The sequence below is a fragment of the Pristiophorus japonicus genome, chromosome 15 (genome assembly GCF_044704955.1).
Source record: "Pristiophorus japonicus isolate sPriJap1 chromosome 15, sPriJap1.hap1, whole genome shotgun sequence".
Classification (NCBI taxonomy): domain Eukaryota; kingdom Metazoa; phylum Chordata; class Chondrichthyes; family Pristiophoridae; genus Pristiophorus; species Pristiophorus japonicus.
This window is the reverse complement of record NC_091991.1, coordinates 161,486,643-161,508,673: the sequence shown is the minus strand read 5'-3', so window position 1 is coordinate 161,508,673 and position 22,031 is coordinate 161,486,643. Positions and strand designations below refer to the sequence as shown.

The following is a 22,031-nucleotide window of genomic DNA, read 5'->3' as shown; positions in this document are numbered from 1 at the left end:
GACGTGTTGGTATTGATACCTTTATGTTCCGAGAACAACGATATAACTGGCTTGTGATCGGTTTCCAGTTCAAAGCGAAGCCAAAACAGGTACTGGGGCATTTTTTTTTATGCCATAAATACATGCTAAAGCTTTTTTCTCTACCATGCCGTAGGCTTTTTCCGCCTGGGACAGTCTTCGAGATGCGTATGCAACTGGTTGCAGTTTGCCTGACTCATTGACTTGCTGGAGTACGCAGCTGACCCCATAGGACGACGCATCACAGATCAAAACTAGACGCTTGCATGGGTCATACAGTACCAGTAGCTTGTGCAAAGGCTCTAATACTGTGCTCAATTTGGGTAAGAAGTTACCGAAGTAGTTGAGAAGACCCAGGAACGAACGCAGCTCTGTCACGTGCTGGGGCCTGGGCATATTTTTGATGGCCTCTGTTTTCGCGTCTGTAGGCCTGATTCCGTCTGCAGCAATCTTTCGTCCAAGGAATTCGACCTCTGGTGCCATGAAAACGCACTTCGAATGTTTCAGCCTGAGTCCCACTTTGTCCAGACGACACAGAACCTCTTCCAGATTGTGCAGGTGCCCTGCGGTGTCACGACCTGTGACTAGGATGTCGTCTTGGAATACCACGGTCAATAGGCTCTCCATGTTTCTCTGCACAAGCTGCTCAGGAAAGGAGACGACTGGCTGTGGGGTGAACTTCAAGACAGAGCCTTTGAGAAGGCTATAAATCTGTTGCATTCCCACAAGCTACTGGTACTGTATGACCCATGCAAGTGTCTAGTTTTGATCTGTGATGCATCGTCATATGGGGTCAGCTGTGTACTGAAATATGGCTGCCGCCGAACGAATGGCAAAAGGGCATCTGTTGTAAATAAACAGTCCTTTGTGATGTTGATGCACATAAGTTTCTTTGATGATTCAACTAGTTCCTGTGTCATGTAGGCCGATGTTAGATGCAATTTGGTGAACGATTATCCCCCGTCTAGCGTTGCAAACAGGTCATCAGCATTTGGTAGCGGGTACTGATCTTGTTTCGAAACTTGGTTGATTGTGACATTGTAGTCTCCACAAAGCCTGACCGTGCCATCACTCTTTAACACCAGAACAATGGGGCTGGCCCATTCATTAAATTCGACCGGTGAGAAGACCCCCTCGAATCGTAGCCTGTCCAATTCGAGCTCGACCTTTTCTCTCATCATGTGCGGGACCGTCCTGGCTTTGTGATGGATGGGCCTTGCGTCTGGGCCTAGGTGAATCTGCACCTTGGCTCCCTTGAAGCTGCCAATTCCCGTTCCAAACAGTGAGGGAAATTTGCTCAGCACTTGAGCACACAAATCATCTTCCGCTGATGGCGAACCTTTGATATCGTACCATTTCCATTTTATTTTCTTGAGCCAACTCCTGCCGAATAACGATGGGCCGTTGCCCGGGATAATCCATAATGGTAGATCATGAACTGCTCTCTCATACGACACTCTTATTGCTGCACTACTGATCACTGGTATGAGCTCTTTTATGTAGGTACGCAACTTCGCAATTATCGGACTCAGCTTGGGTCTCTCTGCCTTGGTCTCCCATAGCTTTTCGAAAGTCCTCTGGCTCATTATCGATTGACTCGTACCCGTGTCTAATTCCATGGATACTGGCACGCCATTTAATTTTACCTCCATCATTATTGGTTGACTCTTTGTTAGGAATGCACGTACGCTATATACTTCCTCCTCGGAGCTCTCAAATGTCTCAGGCTGCATCGCCAGATCCACGCTGAATTGATCATCATCCACGTAATGTGTCGCAGCTCGCTTGCTCTGCTGCGGACACGTGCACTGAAGATGCCCTGTCTTCGCACACCCTCTGCATACATACTGCCTGAAGCGGCACTGATGGTGTCAGTGATTGCCCCAGTGAACGCCAACATGTTGAGCTCGGATTTGCACCCGATGGTGGGCTTTAGGTGGCTCCCGTTCTCGCATACGCAGTCGAGTAGGCCCTCGATGGCGAACTTTGAGCAGCTCCCGGTCTTGCAGACGCAGTCGAGTATGCCCTGCCTTGTGCAGCTCTGCCGGCCGTCGATACAATTTCGTACACAGTACTTGCCATGAAGTTCATGTTTTGTTGCGATATCTGCTTCGTGCTTTTCTGCGTGGACATGCAAGCCTGGGAGATGGTGATGACCTTGCTGAGGTCCGGCGTCTCCGCAGCCAGCAGCTTACTTAAGATCGCCTCGTGGTTGACCCCGATCACGAAAAAGTCACACAGCATGTCTTCCAACGCAGTCCCAAATTTGCAAAGCCCTGCAAGACGTCTCAGGTCGGCAACAAATGCCGCTACGTCCTGGCCTTCTGGACGAACGTGCGTATAGAAGCGATATCTGGATATGAGGATTTCTTCTGTGGGTTTAAGGTGTTCCCAAACTAGAGCACACAATTCTTTGTAATCCTTTTCTGTTGGAAGAGTGGGTGAGAGCAGATTCTTGATGTGCGCATAAATCGTGGGGCCACAGACGGTGAGAAGAACTGCCCTGCACTTCTCTGCATCCTGGTCTTTGTTTAGGTCGTTTGTCACAAAGTACTGGTCAAGACGATCTGTGAAATCTCCCCAATCCTCTCCCTCATTGAATCTCTCGAGAATTCCAACAGTACTCGATCGTGCTGTGGTTCGCCATACTTTTGCGTGGGTTCGTATTTTCCTCATCGCCAGTTTGGAGTATGAAATGATACAACGAATTCCATACTGTGAACCAGTGACTAGGTGTAACCTGGTGAGTCTTTAATGGCTTCCAGAAGTGAGGATACTAAGGTGAAATTCAGGTTATATACCAGGCCCAGCACGAGTGTACCTATGACCCTAGGACCTCTGACGGTAGTGCCCTCTTGTTGGTGGACAGACCTTATGTACATACATCACACAAAGGTCAGTGGAAATCTGGAACTCTCTCCCACAAAAGGCTATGGGTGCTGGGACAATTGAGATTTTCAAGACTGAGATTAACAGAATTTTATTAAAACAAAGAAAAACTACCATTTATATCGTTACTTTCACGACCTCAGGATGTCCCAAATGCTTTACAGCCAATGAAAAACTTTTGAAGCGTAGTCATTGTTGTAATGTAGGAAACACAGTAGCCAATTTGTGCACAGCAAGCTCCCACAAATCAGATCATCTCTTTTAGATGTGGGTTGAGGGAGAAATGTTGGCCAGGAGAACTCCCATGCTCTTCCTCAAATTATGCCATGGGATCTTTTGCATCCACTGTGAGGGCAGACGGGGTCTTGGTTTAATGTGTCATCTGAAAAACGGCACCTCTGACAGTGCAGCATTCTGTCAGTACCGCATAGATTATGCGCTTAACTCTCTGGAGTGGGGCTTGAACTTACAACCTTCTGACTCAGAGGCAATAATGTTACCACTGAGCCAAGGTTGACATCTTGATCCATAATCTCTTGCTTCCTTTATTCGGTAAGGGTATCAAGGGATATGGATCAGAGACGGTTAATTGAGATTGGGGCACAGATTAGCTATTATTTAATTGAATGGTGGAACTGGCTTGAGGGGCTGAACAGCCTACTTCTGTTCCTATAATGCTTGGCAGTTACAATTGGAAACTTGTTGATACAGATAATTGGCACCAATCTGAGAGTGGATATACTGCTCAGGTCAGAGCAAATAAAGAACAGGTTTAATGGAAGATAATGTTAGAGGAGGTGTTTGAAAGAGACCCATGCTGGCTGGTCCACAGTGTTATGTGGTCTATTTAATGATGCATGATGAGAGAAGGTTTTGGTGTTGGTGCAGTGATGATGTAAAATTCAGGTATGGACTCTTCATTTAATTTCTCATACTCAAAGTCACAACCATGATTGATCAAGAGAAAATAAACAGTTAAGACAGTGACAGTACTTTTTTACTTGGAATAGGATATTCAATTTCCTTGAGCAATGGCAGGGTTTCTACTGGTTCATAATATTGTGACTATCCTTCAACCGTAATGCCCTGAGAACCCTGCAGCAGAATTAATCTGAATCAATTTTCTCATGATGCTTGCAGAGTATGTGCTCACTTGCTGCCTGATGGCTGTATATAGCTGCTGATGCGATTTCTGTTTTCCTCTAGATCACAACATCCAAGTTCCGCAGCAACTGCACAATCTCTACACCATGTATTGGCAAGACATGGAGGAGGGGACACTAAACAGCCTGGTCACCCTCCATACCATTACCTCCAACACATTGAGGGTAATGTAACTACTGTTTTGTTTGCTTTAGACCCAGTGATCAAGTAGCTGTTTTCCAAACCCTAAAAAAATATTATTAGGTCTATTATTGTTTCCCAGTATTCAATAACCAATTGGAGGAACATTAATTGTACAAGGGCATGGTAGTGTTATGATTATGCAACTGGATTGCAACCAAGAGTTCATGGGATAGATTTTCAACAACAACCACAACTTGCATTGATATAGCGCCTTTAACACAGGAAAACATCCCAAGGTGCTTCACAGAAGCATTAACAAATAAAATTTGACACCAAGCCACATAAGAAGATATTAGGACAGATGGCCAAAAGCTTAGTCAAAGAAGTAGGTTTTAAGGAGTGTCTTAAAGGAGGAGAAAAAGGTAGAGAGGCAGAGAGATTTAGGGAAGGAATTACAGAGCTTAGGCCACCAATGATAGAGTGATTAAAATCAGGGATGAGCAAGAGACCAGAATTGGAGGAGCGCAACGATCTCGGAGAGTTGTGGAAATGGAGGAGGTTACAGAGATAGGGAGGAGTGACACCAGGGAGGGAATTGAAAACAAGAATGTTTCTGCCGCCCCCAGCCCAGGGGCAATTGTGGTTGGGTCGGCCCTGCCACCTGCCCCTGGTCGGTAAGGCTTTACTGCCCCGTTACCGCCTCTTAGACGGTAAGGAGCCTTTTTCTGAAGGGCAATTTCTCCGACTCCCAGAAAGTGGTGGGAATGTAGAACTCGCAACCACTTAGAGTGGTTGAGGCAATTATCATAGATATATTTAAGGGGAAGCTGGATGAGTATATGAGGGAGAAAAGAATAGAAGAATATTATGATGGGGGTTAGAAGAAGGGTGGGAGGAAGCTCGTGTGGAGCGTAAACACTAGTATGGATCTATTGGGCCGAATGGCCTATTTTTGTGATGTAAATAATTTGTAATTCATAGAATCATAGAAAATTACAACATAGGAGACCATTCAACCCATCGTGTCTGTGCCATTCTTTGTTAAATGTTGATAAGGTTAGAATGAAGGAGGGTGGATGGAGGATCATATGGAGCAGAACAACGGGCATAGAGCTGTTGCGCCAAATGGCCTGCTTCTGTGCAGTAACTTCTATGCAATCATCACCATCATCATCATAGGCAGTCCCTCGAAATCGAGGAAGACTTGCTTCCACTCTAAAAGTGAGTTGTCAGGCGACTGGACAGTCCAATAGGGGAATTACAGTCTCTGTCGCAGGTGGGGCAGACAGTGGTTGAAGGAAAGGGTGGGTGGGGAGTCTGGTTTGCCGCACGCTCCTTCCGCTGTCTGCGCTTGGTTTCTGCATGCTCTCGGTGACGAGACTCGAGGTGCTCAGTGCCCTCCCAGATGCTCTTCCTCCACTTAGGGCAGTCTTTGGCCAGGGACTCCCAGGTGCCGGTGGGGATGTTGCACTTTATCAACGAGGCTTTGAGGGTGTCCTTGAAACGTTGCCTCTGCCCACCTGGGGATTACAGTACGCGGACGACGCTTGCGTCTGCACAATCATCACCACAAGCTCCGCAGCGATTCAAAAATAAAAAATGAAGACCCACCATCAGCACCTTTGGGCAACGAGGGTTTGAGATTATTTATTTTCTGTAGCTGTCGAACATGTTTATAATTTTATTAGAAATAGTGAACAGAGGGAATCTTTACAGATGCAGAAACAATGTCCCTATGCATAACAAGAAAAATGCTTTCCCCTCCCCCTTCACTCTCCCATGCCATTTTTTTTCTCAAGCTCAGAGGTTGAGCAGGTTCTGGATTGATGTATTTTTTAAATACAAATTATGATTTCTGTCATATGTACACATATCACAAAAGGAAAGAAAGCTTTGCTCGGCAAAATTGAGAGGTTTCCCTGATGATGCACTGTATAATAAGTAGCTTGTCAGCTGTGGCAGTGGATAGCACTCTGGTTTTAGAATCAGAAAGTTGTGGGTTCAAGTCCCACTCCAGAGATTTGAGCATAAAGATCTAGGCTGACACTCCAGTGTAGTACTGAGGGAGTGCTGCACTGTCGGAGATGCCATCTTTCAGATGAGACGTTAAACTGAGACCCCATCTGCTCTCTCAGGTGGATTTGAAAGATTCCATGGCCCCTTTTTGAAGTAGAGAAGGAGCGTTATCTCAGTGTCCTGGCTGGGGATGTGGAAAAACATGGCGTACCCTTTTTGTTGTATGATTACACATTCTTCAACCCCATATTCTCTCCAGTGCAAGACTGCCAGCCTCCATCTCCATTACAATTCGTATCTTCCCCACAGCCTCAGCCTATCTGCTACGGAAACGCTCACAGCTTACAGGGAGCATTGCTTACAACAATCCGAGAACTCTGCATTCCTCCAACTTTCATCTCTTATGCATTCCAAAACCCTTCACTCCCATCATTGGCAGCCATATCTTCGGCTGTCTAGGCCTTGAGCTCTGGAAATTCCTCCCTACACCACTCCACCTCCCGAAAACCCATTCCTTTGAACAAACTTTTAGTTGCCCCTCTTGATATCTTTTTCTTCGGCTTGGCATTGATTGTGCTGCTGTGAAGCTTCTTGGGACTTTTTTCTACGCTAAGGATGCTGTATAAATGCATGTTGTTGTTGTACCAATTCAACTGGGGCTCTGATCAAGACTGTTGCTCTATGCGTTTTCACCTTACCGTGGAAAAAAGTCGCTAAATGCTTCAAAACCAAGCATTGTCTCCTCTGATGTTAGTCTACCTTTGCAAAGAGTGCAGAAATACACATGAAAGACGAGAAGATCCAGTCCAGATCACAAAGCAGTTTCATTGTTATGCCCTCTAGATCCCCCTATTGCACAAGTAGATATGGGGGGGGGTGGCAGCCAACTCCCAAAGAAGCAAAATGCTCAGACTGCTTACAGGAACAGCTGATGCTACTGAACCCAAGACAGACCTGATTCTGTAACTCCGTCCTTCCACTCAGTAGCACAGAATAAGGCTTTGACCATTTCCTGGCTATACTCATCATATTCTGCAAAACTGCAAACACACACTTCCCAGTTACGTTCTATACTGTGTGTCTTACAGGATCGCACAATTCTGAATGTTGCTCATCAGCTGAACCTAGAAGACTATGTGTTGGCACTGGATGGAAATAGAGATGATATAAGGCCAAGGACAGTTCACGAGAACAGAAAACTGCTTCATGCCCGGGTTAAGGACTCACTGCCTCCAATACTCCCCGAACATGACAGGTAACATTTTCAGGCCTTTTTCCATGATAATTGGTATGAAGCTATCCACAGATTCTCTATTCAAACCAACCGGAACATAAAACAGACAATGAAGCAACATATAATGGGGAGCGGGGAAATAGTTTCTCTAATGTATGTATGTGAATGGAAATTTAATTGCAATTTTTGACAAGATAATTGACCCACGCTCTAGGTCTTTCACCGCATCTAGATTTATTTTTTACTTTGAATGCTTTGTGCCTGTTTGATAAACTGTACATTACTGTTGTCAAATCTGTTGAGGTAAAGATTGCCAAGTGAACCGGATTTCAAAATCGCCAGCCATATTCTGTCTACACCTTTCTCTTTCTTCTCACTGAATAATTTAAGCCGTTATCTCCTGTTGAGTGATTCCCCCCCGCCCCCCCAGATCGCAGATGTTGCAGCCCAGATCGCACAAGGTCACCTTCTGCATAATTTATCTTGTGGCATACTTCCCAATAAGTGAGCTAAAATGTTGGGCAAAACCGATTTGCTCCTGCACTCCCAGAAGAAGGATACTGCTCAAACTCCTGCGGCAATTACTTGACAGGATGATGGGCATTATGTGAAGTAAACAATTGCAACATTGGTACGTGTCAAGAGGCACCCAAATCTTTCTCAGTGGGTGGTTCCTGTGGTGCCTGACTGCTGAATATTGCTGATAGCAAAGAGAAACAGCAGAGCAACATGTGGGTCAAGCCGACCACGGTTGTGTGAGCTTGCAGGGCCTCAGCTTCCCTGTACAGGCCAACAATGCAGTCCCCACGTTAGTTGCCGGTTAGTGCTGCCAACCCTGCAGGAATTGAAGTCTCATTTCCAGATGGCTGCTGCAAGCAATCGAGGAGAAAAATAATACAGACAGTCAAAAAAAAATGTGGATTTTTTTCCATTTTCTTTGAAGATTTTCCTTTAGAATGTCAGCTGTGGCATGCTCGCCTCTGAGTCAGAAGGCTGTGGGTTCAAGTCCCACTCCAGGGATGTGAGCTCTTAAATCTAATCTGACACTTCAGTGCAGTGCTGAAAGAACGCCTCACTGTCACAGGTGCCATCTTTCGGATGAGACGTTAAACCGAGGCCCCGTCTGCTCTCTCAGGTAGACGTAAAAGATCCCATGGCACTATTTCGAAGAAGAGCAGGGGAGTTATCCCCAGTGTCCTGTCCAATATCAACATAACAAAAACAGATTACCTGGTCATTATCACATTGCTATTTGTGGGACCTTGCTGTGCGCAAATTGGCTGCTGCGTTTCCTACATTACAACAGTGACTACATTCCAAAAGTAGGCTGTAAAGAGCTTTGAAACGGCTGGTGGTCGTGAAAGGTGCTGTATAAATGCAAGTCTTTTATTAATGATAAAAATATTGGCGATGGAGAAAAAAGCCTTTTTGACTGATTGTCAAGATGAATCCAATTATGTACTAAAGAGACTGTTGGCTTTCTGATTGGCGTGGGAAGGCGGAAAGGCAATGTGCCCGGGGAATGGACCAATGGTAGGAGTTAGGGGGCGGGGTGGATCGGGGTGAGAGATCATGTGACGAAGCCTCCAGGAATGCACCCAACCAGAGTTGGCAACCCAATGCCGGCCTGTGTGGAGCGTTCCACAACATTGTCAAAGTCAACTCTAAGATTTAAGTTTAAAGTCATGGTTAGAAACATAGAAAATAGGTGCAGGAGTAGGCCATTCGGCCCTTTGAGCCTGCACCACCATTCAATATGATCATGGCTGAACATGCAACTTCAGTACCCCATTCCTGCTTTCTCGCCATACCCCTTGATCACTTTAGCCGTAAGGGCCACATCTAACTCCCTTTTGAATATATCTAACGAACTGGCCTCAACAACTTTCTGTGGTAGAGAATTCCACAGGTTCACAATTCTCTGAGTGAAGAAGTTTCTCCTCATCTCGGTCCTAAACGGCTTACCCCTTACCCTTAGACTGTGACCCCTGGTTCTGGACTTCCCCAACATCGGGAACATTCTTCCTGCATTTAACCTGTCCAATCCCGTTAGAATTTTATATATTTCTTTGAGATCCCCTCTCATTCTTCTCAATTCCAGAAAATATAAGCCTAGTCGATCCAGTCTTTCTTCATATGTCAGTCCTGCCATCCCGGGAATCAGTCTGGTGAATCTTCGCTGCACTCCCTTAATAGCAAGAATGTCCTTCCTCAGATTAGGAGACCAAAACTGAACCCAATATTCAAGGTGTGGCCTCACCAAGGCCCTGTACAACTGCAGTAAGACCACCCTGCTCCTATACTCAAATCCTCTCGCTATGAAGGCCAACATGCCATTTGCCGTCTTCACCGCTTGTTGTGCGAGGCCCTTTGGGGAAGAGTGACCATAATATGGTAGAATTCTTTATTAAGATGGAGTGTGACACAGTTAATTCAGAGACGAGGGTCCTGAACTTAAGGAAAGGTAACTTCGATGGTATGAGTCGTGAATTGGCTAGAATAGACTGGCGAGTGATACTTAAAGGGTTGACGGTGGATAGGCAATGGCAAATATTTAAAGATCACATGGATGAACTTCAACAATTGTGAATCACTCTCTGAAGTAAAAATAAAACAGGAAAAGTGGCTCAACCGTGGCTAACAAGGGAAATGAAGAATAGTGTTAAATCCAAGGAAGAGGCATATAAATTGGCCAGAAAAAGCAGCAAACCTGAGGACTGGGAAAATTTTATAATATGGCAGAGGAGGACAAAGGGTTTAATTAGGAGTGGGAAAATAAAGTATGAGAGGAAGCTTGCTGGGAACATTAAAACTGACTGCAAAAGCTTCTATTGATAGGTGAAGAGATAAAGATTAGTGAAGACAAACGTAGGTCCCTTGCAGTCAGATTCAGGTGAATTTATAATGGGGAACAAAGAAATGGCAGACCAATTAAACAAATACTTTGGTTCTGTCTTCACGAAGGAAGACACAAATAACCTTCCGGAAATACTAGGGAACTGAGGGTTTAGTGAGAAGGAGGAACTGAAGGAAATCCTTATTAGGCAGGAAATTTTGTTTTGGAAATTGATAGGATTGAAGGCCGATAAATCCCTGGGGCCTGATAGTCTGCATCCCAGAGTACTTAAGGAAATAGCCCTAGAAATAGTGGATGCATTGGTGATCATTTTTCAAAATTTTATCGACTCTGGATCGGTTCCTATGGACTGGAGGGTAGCTAATGTAACACCACTTTTTAACAAAGGAGGGAGAAAGAAACGGGTAATTATAGACCGGTTAGTCTGACATCAGTAGTGGGAAAAATATTGGAATCAATTATTAAAGATGAAATAGCAGCACATTTGGAAAGCAGTGACGGGATCGGTCCAAGTCAGCATGGATTTATGAAGGGGAAATCATGCTTGACAAATCTTCTAGAATTTTTTGAGGATGTAACGAGTAGAGTGGACAAGGGAGAACCAGTGGATGTGGTGTATTTGGACTTTCAAAAGGCTTTTGACAAGGTCCCACACAAGAGATTAGTGTACAAAATTAAAGCACATGGTATTGGGGTAATGTATTGATGTGGATAGAGAACTGGTTGGCAGACAGGAAGCAGAGAGTAGGAATAAACGGGTCCTTTTCAGAATGGCAGGCAGTGACTAGTGGGGTACCGCAAGGTTCAGTGCTGGGACCCAAGCTATTTACAATATACATTAGTGATTTAGACGAAGGAATTGAATGTAATATCTCCAAATTTGCAGATGACACTAAGCTGGGTGGCAGGTACAGCAGGCGGTGAAGAAGGCAAATGGCATGTTGGCCTTCATAGCTAGGGGATTTGAGTATTGGAGCAGGGAGGTCTTACTGCAGTTGTACAGGGCCTTGGTGAGACCTCACCTGGAATATTCTGTTCAGTTTTGGTCTCCTAATCTGAGGAAGGACATTCTTGCTATTGAAGGAGTGCAGCAAAGGTTCACCAGACTGATTCCCAGGATGGCAGGACTGACATATAAGGAGAGATTGGATCGACTGGGCCTGTATTCACTGGAGTTTAGAAGGATGAGAGGGGATCTCATAGAAACATATAAAATTCTGACGGGACTGGACAGGTTAGATGCAGGAAGAATATTCCCGATGTTGGGGAAGTCCAGAACCAGGGGATATAGTCTGAGGATAAGGGGTAAGCCATTTAGGACTGAGATGAGGAGAAACTTCTTCACTCAGAGAGTTGTTAGCCTGTGGAATTCCCTACCGCAGAAAGTTGTTGATGCCAGTTGATTGGTTATATTCAAGAGGGAGTTAGATATGGCCCTTACGGACAGCTAAAGGGATCAAGGGGTATGGAGTGAAAGCAGGTACTGAAGTGAATGATCAGCCATGATCTTATTGAATTGTGGTGCAGGCTCGAAGGGTCAAATGGCCTACTCCTGCACCTATTTTCTATGTTTCTATATTTACCTGCATGCCAACTTTTAATGACTGATGTACCATGACACCCAGGTCTCGTTGCACCTCTGCTTTTCCTAATCTGCCACTATTCAGATAATATTCTGCCTTCATGTTTTTGCCACCAAAGTGGATAACCTCACATTTATCCACATTATACTGCATCTGCCATGCGTTTGCCCACTCACCTAACCTGTCCAAGTCACCCTGCAGCCTTTTAGCATCCTCCTCACTCCTCAAAAAATTCTAGATTTGTCAAGCATGATTTCCCTTTCATAAACCCATGCTGACTTGGATCGATCCTGTCACTGCTTTCCAAATTTGCTGCTATTTCATCTTTAATAATTGATTCCAACATTTTCCCCACTACTGATGTCAGGCTAACTGGTCTATAATTCTGTTTTCTCTCTCCCTCCTTTTTTAAAAAGTGGGGTTACATTAGCTACCCTCCAATCCATACGAACTGATCCAGAGTCTATAGTATGTTAGAAAATGACCACCAATGCATCCACTATTTCTAGGGTCACTTCCTTAAGTGCTCTGGCATGCAGACTATCAGGCCCTGGGGATTTATCGGCCTTCAGTCCCATCAATTTCCCTCACACAATTTCCTGACTAATAAGGATTTCCTTCAGTTCCCCCTTCTCACTAGACCATTGGTCCCCTAGTATTTGCGGAAGGTTATTTGTGTCTTCCTTCGTGAAGACAGAACCAAAGTATTTGTTCAATTGTTCTGCCATTTATTTGTTCCGCATTATAAATTCACCTGATTCTGAGTGCAAGGGACCTACACTTGTCTTCACTAATCCTTTTCTCTTCACATATCTATAGAAGCTTTTGTAGTCAGTTTTTATGATCCATGAAAGCTTACTCTCATACTCTATTTTCCTCCTCTGAATCAAACCCTGTATCCTCCTCTGCTGAATTCTAAATTTCTCCCAGTCCTCAGGTTTGCTGCTTTTTCTGGCCAATTTATATGCCTCTTCCTTGGATTTAACACTCTCCCTAATTTTCCTTGTTAGCCACGGTTGAGTCACCTTCCCTGTTTTATTTTTACGCCAGACAGGGATGTTCAATTGTTGAAGTTCATCCATGTGATCGTTAAATGTCTGCTATTGCCTATCCACCGTCAACCCTTTAAGTATCATTCACCAGTCTATCCTAGCCAGTTCACGTCTCATACCATCGAAGTTACCTTTCCTTAAGTTCAGGACTGCACTGCACCCTTTGCTGCCCTGCAGTATGAACAGGACAGATTCTGCAGCAAGGAAGCGATCCAAAATCTCTTCCCTTCATTTGTATCAATTCTTCAATGCACCTGGGCTGGAGTCCAAGGACTGTATGAAAGAAACTACATTGAATATCAAAGCACAGTTGCATCCAGTTTATATTGTGATGGCACATATATTTCCAATTTTATGATGTATGTTGAAAGGTTTCCAAATAACATGTTAAACGCATGCTTTTCACAGTGATACCGATAAGGTGTTTAAAGCCATCGCCCAGTCACGGTACAGGAAACAGCTGCCAACTCTAACGCCGCCCCCCATCCGCCTGACAGGACCTCTGTTACTGCAGGTTAGTAGGTGACTATCAACTCCTTCTGTTCATAAAAACAAAAGCAGAATACTGCGGATGCTGGATATATGAAATGAAAACAAAAAATGCTGGAAACTCTCAGCTGGTCGGGCAGCATCTGTGGAGAGAGAGAGCTAACTGGGACAGTTTTAACCTACAGTGCCAGGCGAGAAACCCAGGGGGTCGGGCGAAATGCCGATTTTTACACCCTGCCTAAAATCGTGCAGGGGATTACAACCAGCTTTGCCCTCCCCACCAGTCCCGTCGCTTTCCTGATGGGCAGGTTCGATTAAAATAACCCCCAACGTTTCAGGTCGATGACCTGATGAAAGGTCATGGACTTGATACGCTGGGCTGAATCTTAACTCTTAAAAATGGGTGAGTTAGGGTCGGATCAGAGATTAAAATTCAAAATATGTGAAGCATGAACCCAACCCGCCTCAAACCTGCCCACTTCTGGTTATAACGGAGGTGGGACATGGAGTGGGCGACCAATCAGCTTGCAGGAGGCAGATTGGTCATTTAAATATTTTAATGAGGCTGCGTGCCCTCATTTTAACAGTGATTCTATCTTTAACCACAGGCGGTTGGGTTTCCCAGGTCTCGGGAAACCTGTCAGGTGATAGGAGGCAAGAAGGACTGAATCCATGAGGTAAGTGCCTTTACAGCACTGCTTGTAGGCCAGGAGGAGCAGGAGTGTTTCTTCCAGGCCCAACAAGCTACCCAGTAAAACCCCCTCCATGATCTGTCTGCTGGACCCCCCCCCCCCAACCACCATCGGCTCCACCCAACCACCAACTGTACTCCCTTCCCCCCCCCGACCACCATTGCTCCCCCCCCGACCACCATCACTCCCCCCCAACCACCATCGCTCCCCCCAAACCACCATCTGTTCGCTCCCCCCGACCACCATCTGCACTCCCCTCCCCCCCGACCACCATCTGCTCCCCGCCCCCGACCACCATCGCTCCCCCCCCCCCCCGACCACCATCGCTCCCCCCCCCCGACCACCATCTGCTTCCCCCCCCGACCACCATCTGCTCCCCCCGACCACCATGTACACCCCCCTGCCGCAATCAGACCCCCACCCATGATCTCTCCCGCTCCCCATTAGAACTACTTGTTCTCAGCCCAGCTCGGCTGCGGCCTTGTGCTGCAGGATTTCCCACTCCACAGATCATAGGTATGTCAATCAAGCTTGCTGTGGGCAGCAAACCAACAGGAAAAAAACTTAAGATGTCCTGCAGTTCGGAAAACCCGTACTTCCAGGTTTCCTGACCTCAACAAAGCTCTCCTGCGCAGAACACATCTCCGAGCTACAGTCTGGGCCATTAACTCTGGTTCTCTCTCTACAGACGCTGCTCGAACTGCTGCATGCTTCCAGCATTTTCTCTTTTTATTCCTTCTACTCATACAAATGTATCGAACATAAAAGACAGTATATTCACATCAGTCTGTTTAAAGTAGCTATAGAACCCTGAAGAAAGCTCGAGTGCTAAAAGTATCAATTTTCCCATCCCCAACTTCTGAAGGGGAAAACTCATGGGGTTATTTTGGTGAAAGAGTGAAAACAAGTGCTAAACGGGTGCTGTGCTGATAAGACACACCTATCTGAGAGAGCGCACAAGTTCTCAGAAACGGCACTGAAGGTTGTGGTGGAGGTGGTCCAGAGGAGGAGGGAGTCCACCACCCTCCTGTCCCTTTCTCCTGCAGCAGCTGGTGCTGCTCTTTCTGGCCTCGTGTCCTCCTCCCATTCCTCCTGCAGACCAAGGGGGACTCCTCGCAAGATGCCGATGACCAAGCACTCCCTTTCTCCTGGAGACTCCTATAAAGTGTTCAATAAGATGGAGTGTAGCAAAGCACTTACCTTTTTTAGGTGAAGTGCTCCGAGAATTTCTGGAATAAATAATAAGTGTTGATAGAGTTTTGGTGATGTCTTGACAAAGTGTCCCAGAAGGTCTCCCGATGTGTTTTAAAAGTCCTCTTCAAACCTCCAGCAGCAAGTGAACAGTGAAAGGTGATATATCTTAAAGTAGCACTCAAAATCCTCTGCAATTGGCTAACTAACAGAAAACAGAGAATCGGGATAAATGGTTCATTCTCGGGTTGGCAATCAGTAACTAGTGGGGTGCTGCAGGGATCAGTGCTGGGAGTCCAACTATTTGCAGTCTATATTAATGACTTGGATGAAGGGACCGAGTGTAACGTAGCCGAGTTTGCTGACGATACAGAGATGGGAGGAAAAGCAATGTGTGAGGATGACACAAAACCTGCAAAAGGTCAGGCTAAGTGAGTGGGCAAAAATGTGGCAGATGGAGTATAATGTTGGAAAGTGTGAGGTTATGCACTTTGGCAGAAAAAAAATCAAAGAGCAAGTTATTATTTAAATGGAGAAAGATTGCAAAGTGCTGCAGTACAGCAGGACCTGGGGGTACTTGTGCATGAAACAGAAAAGGATAGCATGCAGGTACAGCAAATGATCAGGAAGGCCAATGGTATCTTGGCCTTTTTTGCAAAGGGGATGGCGTATAAAAGCAGGGAAGTCTTGCTACAGTTATACGGGGTATTGGTGAGGCCACACCTGGAATACTACGTGCAGTTTTGGTTTCCATATTTAAGAAAGGATATACTTGCTTTGGAGGCAGTTCAGAGAAGGTTCACTAGGTTGATTCCGGAGATGAGGGGGTTGACTTATGAGGAAAGGTTGAGTAGGTTGGGCTCATTGGAATTCAGAAGAATGAGAGGTGATCTTATCGAAATGTATAAGATTATGAGGGGGCTTGACAAGGTGGATGCAGAGAGGATGTTTCCACTGATAGGGGAGACTAGAACTCGAGGGCATAATCTTAGAATAAGGGGCCGCCCATTTAAAACTGAGATGAGGAGGAATTTCTTCTCTGAGGGTTGTAAATCTGTGGAATTCTCTGCCCCAGAACTGTGGAAGCTGGGACATTGAATAAATTTAAGACAGAGATAGACAGTTTCTTAACTGATAAGGGGATTAGAGGTTATGGGGAGAGGGCAGGGAAGTGGACCTGAGTCCATGATTGGATCAGCCATGATCGTATTAAATGGCGGAGCAGGCTCGAGGTTCCGTATGGCCTACTCCTGCTCCTATTTCTTATGTTCTTTTTAACAACTTATTTACTCTCAACCAGCTTGTCGCTGTTTGGAGAGGGCGTTAATTGAGGCACTACCCTCCAAAATGCTGTGCAGCCTCCTTGATGAGTGCTATCAGGCAATTTAAGTGACAATCAGCCCTTTAATGATTGTTCCTAGCAGAAGCTTCAACACCTTTACCAAAATGGCGTCTTGCGTTAAACGCAGGCTACACCGGCAGTTCAGTTTAAGACCCCATATGGGCCACCTCAGAGGCTCCTTAGCATCTAATGTATTTGGGGGAAATCGCCCCCTTGCCACTTCGCATGCACCAGCAGCTCTCTGGTGCCTCCCTCAAGCGGCTAATTTTCACGCGTGAGCCCGGATATAAGTTGTCTGCAGCTTTTCAAACTATTTCAGAGCTGAACCTGATTCCCTACATCCCTGCCATCTGCACATGCACGCTCTCCAACAGGGATCGCTGGTCTGTGGTCAGGAGCAGAATTGTTTTTCCCACTCCCTAGCCGGGTAACGCTAGGGGCCAATAGTAACACTCCACAGCTGCCCCCGGCTGAGATCAGACAACACAGCACGAACGAGGAATCAAACAAGTATGGTTCGTGACCTCGGCAGCTGGTTCTTTTGTTCAGTTTGTAAAATCAACTTTTTAACATTTCCTGACCACTTAAAAAAACAATTTTAGGTGCTTGAATGTATTCTAATCATTGTATGAGCCGCCAAGATTAGATTAAAGCCTGGAAAGCACTTTCTGACATCTCTTACCGGGGATGATTCCGCATTCTGGCACTCCTGGCGGGAGTCGCGCCTGCAATGAGCGCATCTTGGAAAATCCCGAGCACGCAGCCTATGATTTCCCGAGATGCGCTCCCTGCGAGCACCATTTCCCACTGGGAGCTTTGGATCATACAATCATCCCTATTGTTTTTATGAGAGAGTTTCCTGCTCCTGACCTCCACGTATTTGAATCCTCCGGGTACAGCGAATAGAAGTAAATCGGCTGCTGATAAGAGAGCCTTTCCCCGAATTTCCGTCCATTTAAATGAGTACACAGAAAATCCAGAAGGGTGTCTTCATGGGAATGCTGATTTTTTTCCTTTACTCACTGCACCCAGGCAATCTAATACTGTACATCCCATGTGCAGGAATAGGAGAATCCATCCAGGGGTATATTTTCCAACTGGCACAGTTCTGATACAAATATTTAACTCGCTCATAAGTTCCCTCGGCACATTTATTTTTAACCATAGCAGTTAAAATATCTGCTTCAAATAGCCCGCATGTGTTCAGAGGGATATAGTTCATTCGTGGTAAGTGTCCGTACGAGAACAGTGCTGGTCAGAAAGTACAGCGCAATGTTTCACTCCCATTCGAGGATTTTCTTCAGATCATTTTGTGTGCTGGGAGAAGTTATTGGTGCACATGTTTGTTGTGTGTTAGTAGCATGTGGTCACATTCTCACAAGCTGAACAACAATTGAAGAATTGTTAATTCAGTTTCGGCAAGAATTAACTTGCAATTGTTTTCCAGTACACTCTCTCTCCAGTGACACTTGTAAATAATTAAAGTAATCAATGCATTGTCTTTGTTGCTGGGAAAGGTAATGAAACACAATAATGTGTTTTGACATGAATTACATTATCAAGTCGGGTGCTCGGCAGACTTTTTGCTTTACCTGCAGACAGTTTTAAAGAAAAAAATTGGTCTCTTTCACTATTTCTGCTTTTCCCTCCAATTTTCCCCATTCTTTTTTCCATTAGTCTTTTGACTGCCACATTTTCTCCTAAGAGAAGAGGTAGGGACAGGCAGCACAGAGGGTGATCGAGGCAACAGTGGGCTTTAGGGACATGAAGGCAGCACGGGAGTTTGCAAAGGCAGAAGAAACAAAGGGCACTGGGAAGGTGGGAGCATAGCCAGGCCTGAAGGAGATGGAGGCAGAGGAGGGCGCGGGAAGGTGGGGAAAGATAGGGCAAGGGGGAGGTGGAGGGGGGTTTGGGCATGGGAAGGTGGGAAAAGATATGGCATGAGGAGATGGGGAAGGATTGGGCATGGGGTGGTGGAAGGGGGGTTGGGCATGGAAAAGATAGGGCATGAGGAGGTGGAGGGGGAAAGGGCTTGGGGAGGTGAAAGGGAAGAGAATTGGAGCAGGGCATGATATGGGGGAAGGGAGGCAGGGCAGGGCAGGGTATGGGGGTCGGGGAGGGAGCGTATGGGGAAGGGCAGGGTATGGGGGAGAGGATATGGGGAGGGAGGGGATGGGGGAGATGGAGGGAGGGCAGGGTATGGGGGAGGGGGATAGGGTATGGGGGAGGGGGATAGGGTATGGGGAAGGGGAGGCAGAGTATGGGGAAGGGAGGGCAAGGTATGGGGGAGGCAGGGTATGGGGAGGGGGAAGGAGGGCAGGGTATGAGGAGGGGGAGGGAGGGCAGGGTATGGGGAAGGGGAAGGGTATGGGGGAGGGGGAGGTTTAAAGGGAACACATGTAACCAGTTGCATTGGCTAATAAAGAAGTTTAAAAATTGTAATCAAAATTTAACTGGCAGTTCACAAGTTGCTGCCAATGCTGCACAGTGATAGGCCTCTGAGATCTCTGCTCCCACTCCATGTGGACCTTATGCTGAAGGCCTAGGAGCACACCAAAATGATTTGAATAACCTCAAAGCCAGGAAAATGAGCCCGGGTTAGGAGCAGGCAGACCTCCCATTCTACCAGAGGTGTGTCCTGATCCTAAGCAAGGAAAAAATCTGGGCCCTGCTATTCCTCTGTACCATAATCAAGTTTGTTGCAATTATTTTTGTTCCTGCCTGAGTCTTGCCCAAACACTGACCGTGTGGACTCACTGATCTGGATGCCAGGCAACCCTGAGATTCAACCTCGGGACTGTTTGCTTTTGAAATAGTCATTCTCAGGATTGCACGAGTGAATTTAATAATCGGACGATATAATTCTTTCCCCGGATAGTCACAAGGCAGCAGCACACAATAAAGTTGCAATCAGCTTTACCAGTTTGCAATTTCTTTACAAAATCTCAGTCGATTCAATTATTAATCTCTTGATTATTTATAGAGATGCTAAGGTTTTATTGTGCGTGGTTTACCAGAGCAATATTATTTCATCAGTTATACAACATATTTTGTGTAGCAGATAAATCCTTCTGTCTAGATCCTGCCCCTCAGTTTCTACTGTGTAAGCTTTGGCTAAGACAAGTCTGCCTACACAATCCGGATCAATAAATTAGAGTTTGGTTTGCAGTCAGCAGTGTCATCCTTAATCCAGAGCTATCACTGATACAGGATGCTTACATAATTGATGGTAGGAAATCTTTAAGTATTAATATAAATCCGGTTCCCTGGCTGGAAGCAGTAGAGAGTGCCTGGAGGTAGGAGCCTCTTCGTTCTGCTTTCAAGGTTTATCGAGTGACATTTCTTTTAGTCCAATCCGAGCCAAAAAATGTCACTTCTGAGTGAAATGTTATCTCTGGTGCTCTGAGTTTTGTTTGTCCTTTGACAGAAACAGGCTCTGATCAGACTCAAGGAACGGAGCAGGAGTCGGCTGTCCAACGCGGCATCTGAAGCAGGTAGCAGCGAGTCTGAATTCTACACTGCGAGCGAGCAGCCGAGCCCGGGGAGCCTGCAAGAGATTGTCACGGGCACCAAGAGCATCTCTGTCATCGCAGCGAAGCGTCGTTCACGAGCAAACGTGGCAGACTCTGCGCTGGCGCCCACGAAAGGAAAAGAAAACCGCATTCTGTCCATCCATTCAGTGGAGGAAACGGAGAAGGAGAATCAGGGTCAAGTAGGCACAAAGGAAAACACTACAAACATTGTCACAAAATCTGTAGTCAATGTTGAGAACCGCTCAACTGAGATGAGAGTGAATGCCTTTCAGAATAACCAAACATTCAGCAGTCCCCCTCCCCACAGTCCACGTGAGTCTTGCACCAAAATGAAAGGATTGAGAAAGGAAGAACAAAGGGAAGATTCAACGGAAAGTAAAGCACGGAAGAAACGATCCCGATCATTTGAAGTAAACGCCCAGGGGGTAAGAGTGGTAGATATCAGAAATACTTGGTAAAGCTTTTTTAAATTATTCGTTCATGGGATGTGGGTGTCCGTGGGAAGGCCGGTATTTATTGCCAATCCCTAATTGTCCCTGAAAAGGTGGTGGTGAGCCGCCTGTGTGGTGAAGAGGCTCCCACAGTGCTGTTAGGGAGAGAGTTCCAGGATTTTGACCCAGCGACGATGAAGGAATGCCGATTATACTTCCAAGTCAGGATGGTGTGTGACTTGGAGGGGAACTTGCAGTTGGAACTCCCGTGCGCCTGCTGCCCTTGTCCTTCTAGGTGGTAAAGGTCGCGGGTTTGGAAGGTGCTGCCGAAGAAGCCTTGGCGAGTTGCTGTAGTGCATCTTGTAGATGGTTTGTCATCATTTGCCTGGAACTCGATGACGATGTTACATTAAATTAAACTTTAAAAAAAGTCTCCACTTTGGAGAAACTAAATTTATATTATGTATTTATACCACATTTTATCAAAACACATCAAAACATTTCATACAATGAATTACATTTTTTAGCCACGTAAATTTATTATGTCGGCAAAGCACGGATGCTAATCTACACCAGTGGTGTGCCGCACACAGCAATGAGATGAATGATGGGGTCATCTGTTTTGGGTGCTACTGGTTGAGGAAGGAATATTTGCCAAAATGCTTGGAGAACTCAGAATACTGAAGGAAATGAAAAATGTCATTGGATCATATATTTAATAGCTCTTTAGGTCTGGACTAGTTCCGGTAGACATGAGGAGAAAACAAAAGTAAAGACTTGGATTTATATAGCACCTTTCGTGACCATCAGACATCTCAAAGCACTTTACATAGAAACATAGAAAATAGGTGCAGGAATAGGCCATTCAATAAGATCATGGCTGATCATTCACCTCAGTACCCCTTTCCTGCTTTCTCTCCATACCCCTTGATTCCTTTGGCCGTAAGGGCCATATCTTACTCCCTCTTGAATACATCAACAACTCTCTGCGGTAGGGAATTCCACAGGTTAACAACTCTCTGAATGAAGAAGTTTCTCCTCATCTCAGTCCGAAATGGCTTACCCCTTATCCTTAGATTGTGTCCCCTGGTTCTGGACTTCCCCAACATCGGAAACATTCTTCCTGCATCTAACCTATCCAGTCTGGTCAGAATTTTATATGTTTCTATGAGATCCCCTCTCATCCTTCTAAACTCCAGTGAATACAGGCCCAGTCGATCCAGTCTCACCTCGTATGTCAGTCCAGCCATCCTGGGAATCAGTCTGGTGAACCTTTGCTGCACTCCCTCAATAGCAGGAATGTCCTTCCTTAGATTAGGAGACCAAAACTGAACACAATATTCCAGGTGAGGCCTCACCAAGACCCTGTACAACTGCAGTAAGACCTCCCTGCTCCTATACTCAAATCCCATGGCTA

The 22,031-nt window shown here is 45.8% G+C and overlaps 1 protein-coding gene across 1 annotated transcript in view; it reads left to right on the top strand.

The window, feature by feature from the left end:
• Positions 1–22,031, top strand: part of LOC139281626 (kinesin-like protein KIF19) — a 198,148-nt gene that overhangs the window by 156,106 nt on the left and 20,011 nt on the right. The window contains exons 15-18 of the mRNA XM_070901771.1: positions 4,114–4,235; positions 7,299–7,465; positions 13,345–13,450; positions 20,078–20,608. Coding sequence (XP_070757872.1) covers positions 4,114–4,235; positions 7,299–7,465; positions 13,345–13,450; positions 20,078–20,608 — 926 coding nt within the window. The remainder of the gene's footprint in view (positions 1–4,113; positions 4,236–7,298; positions 7,466–13,344; positions 13,451–20,077; positions 20,609–22,031) is intronic.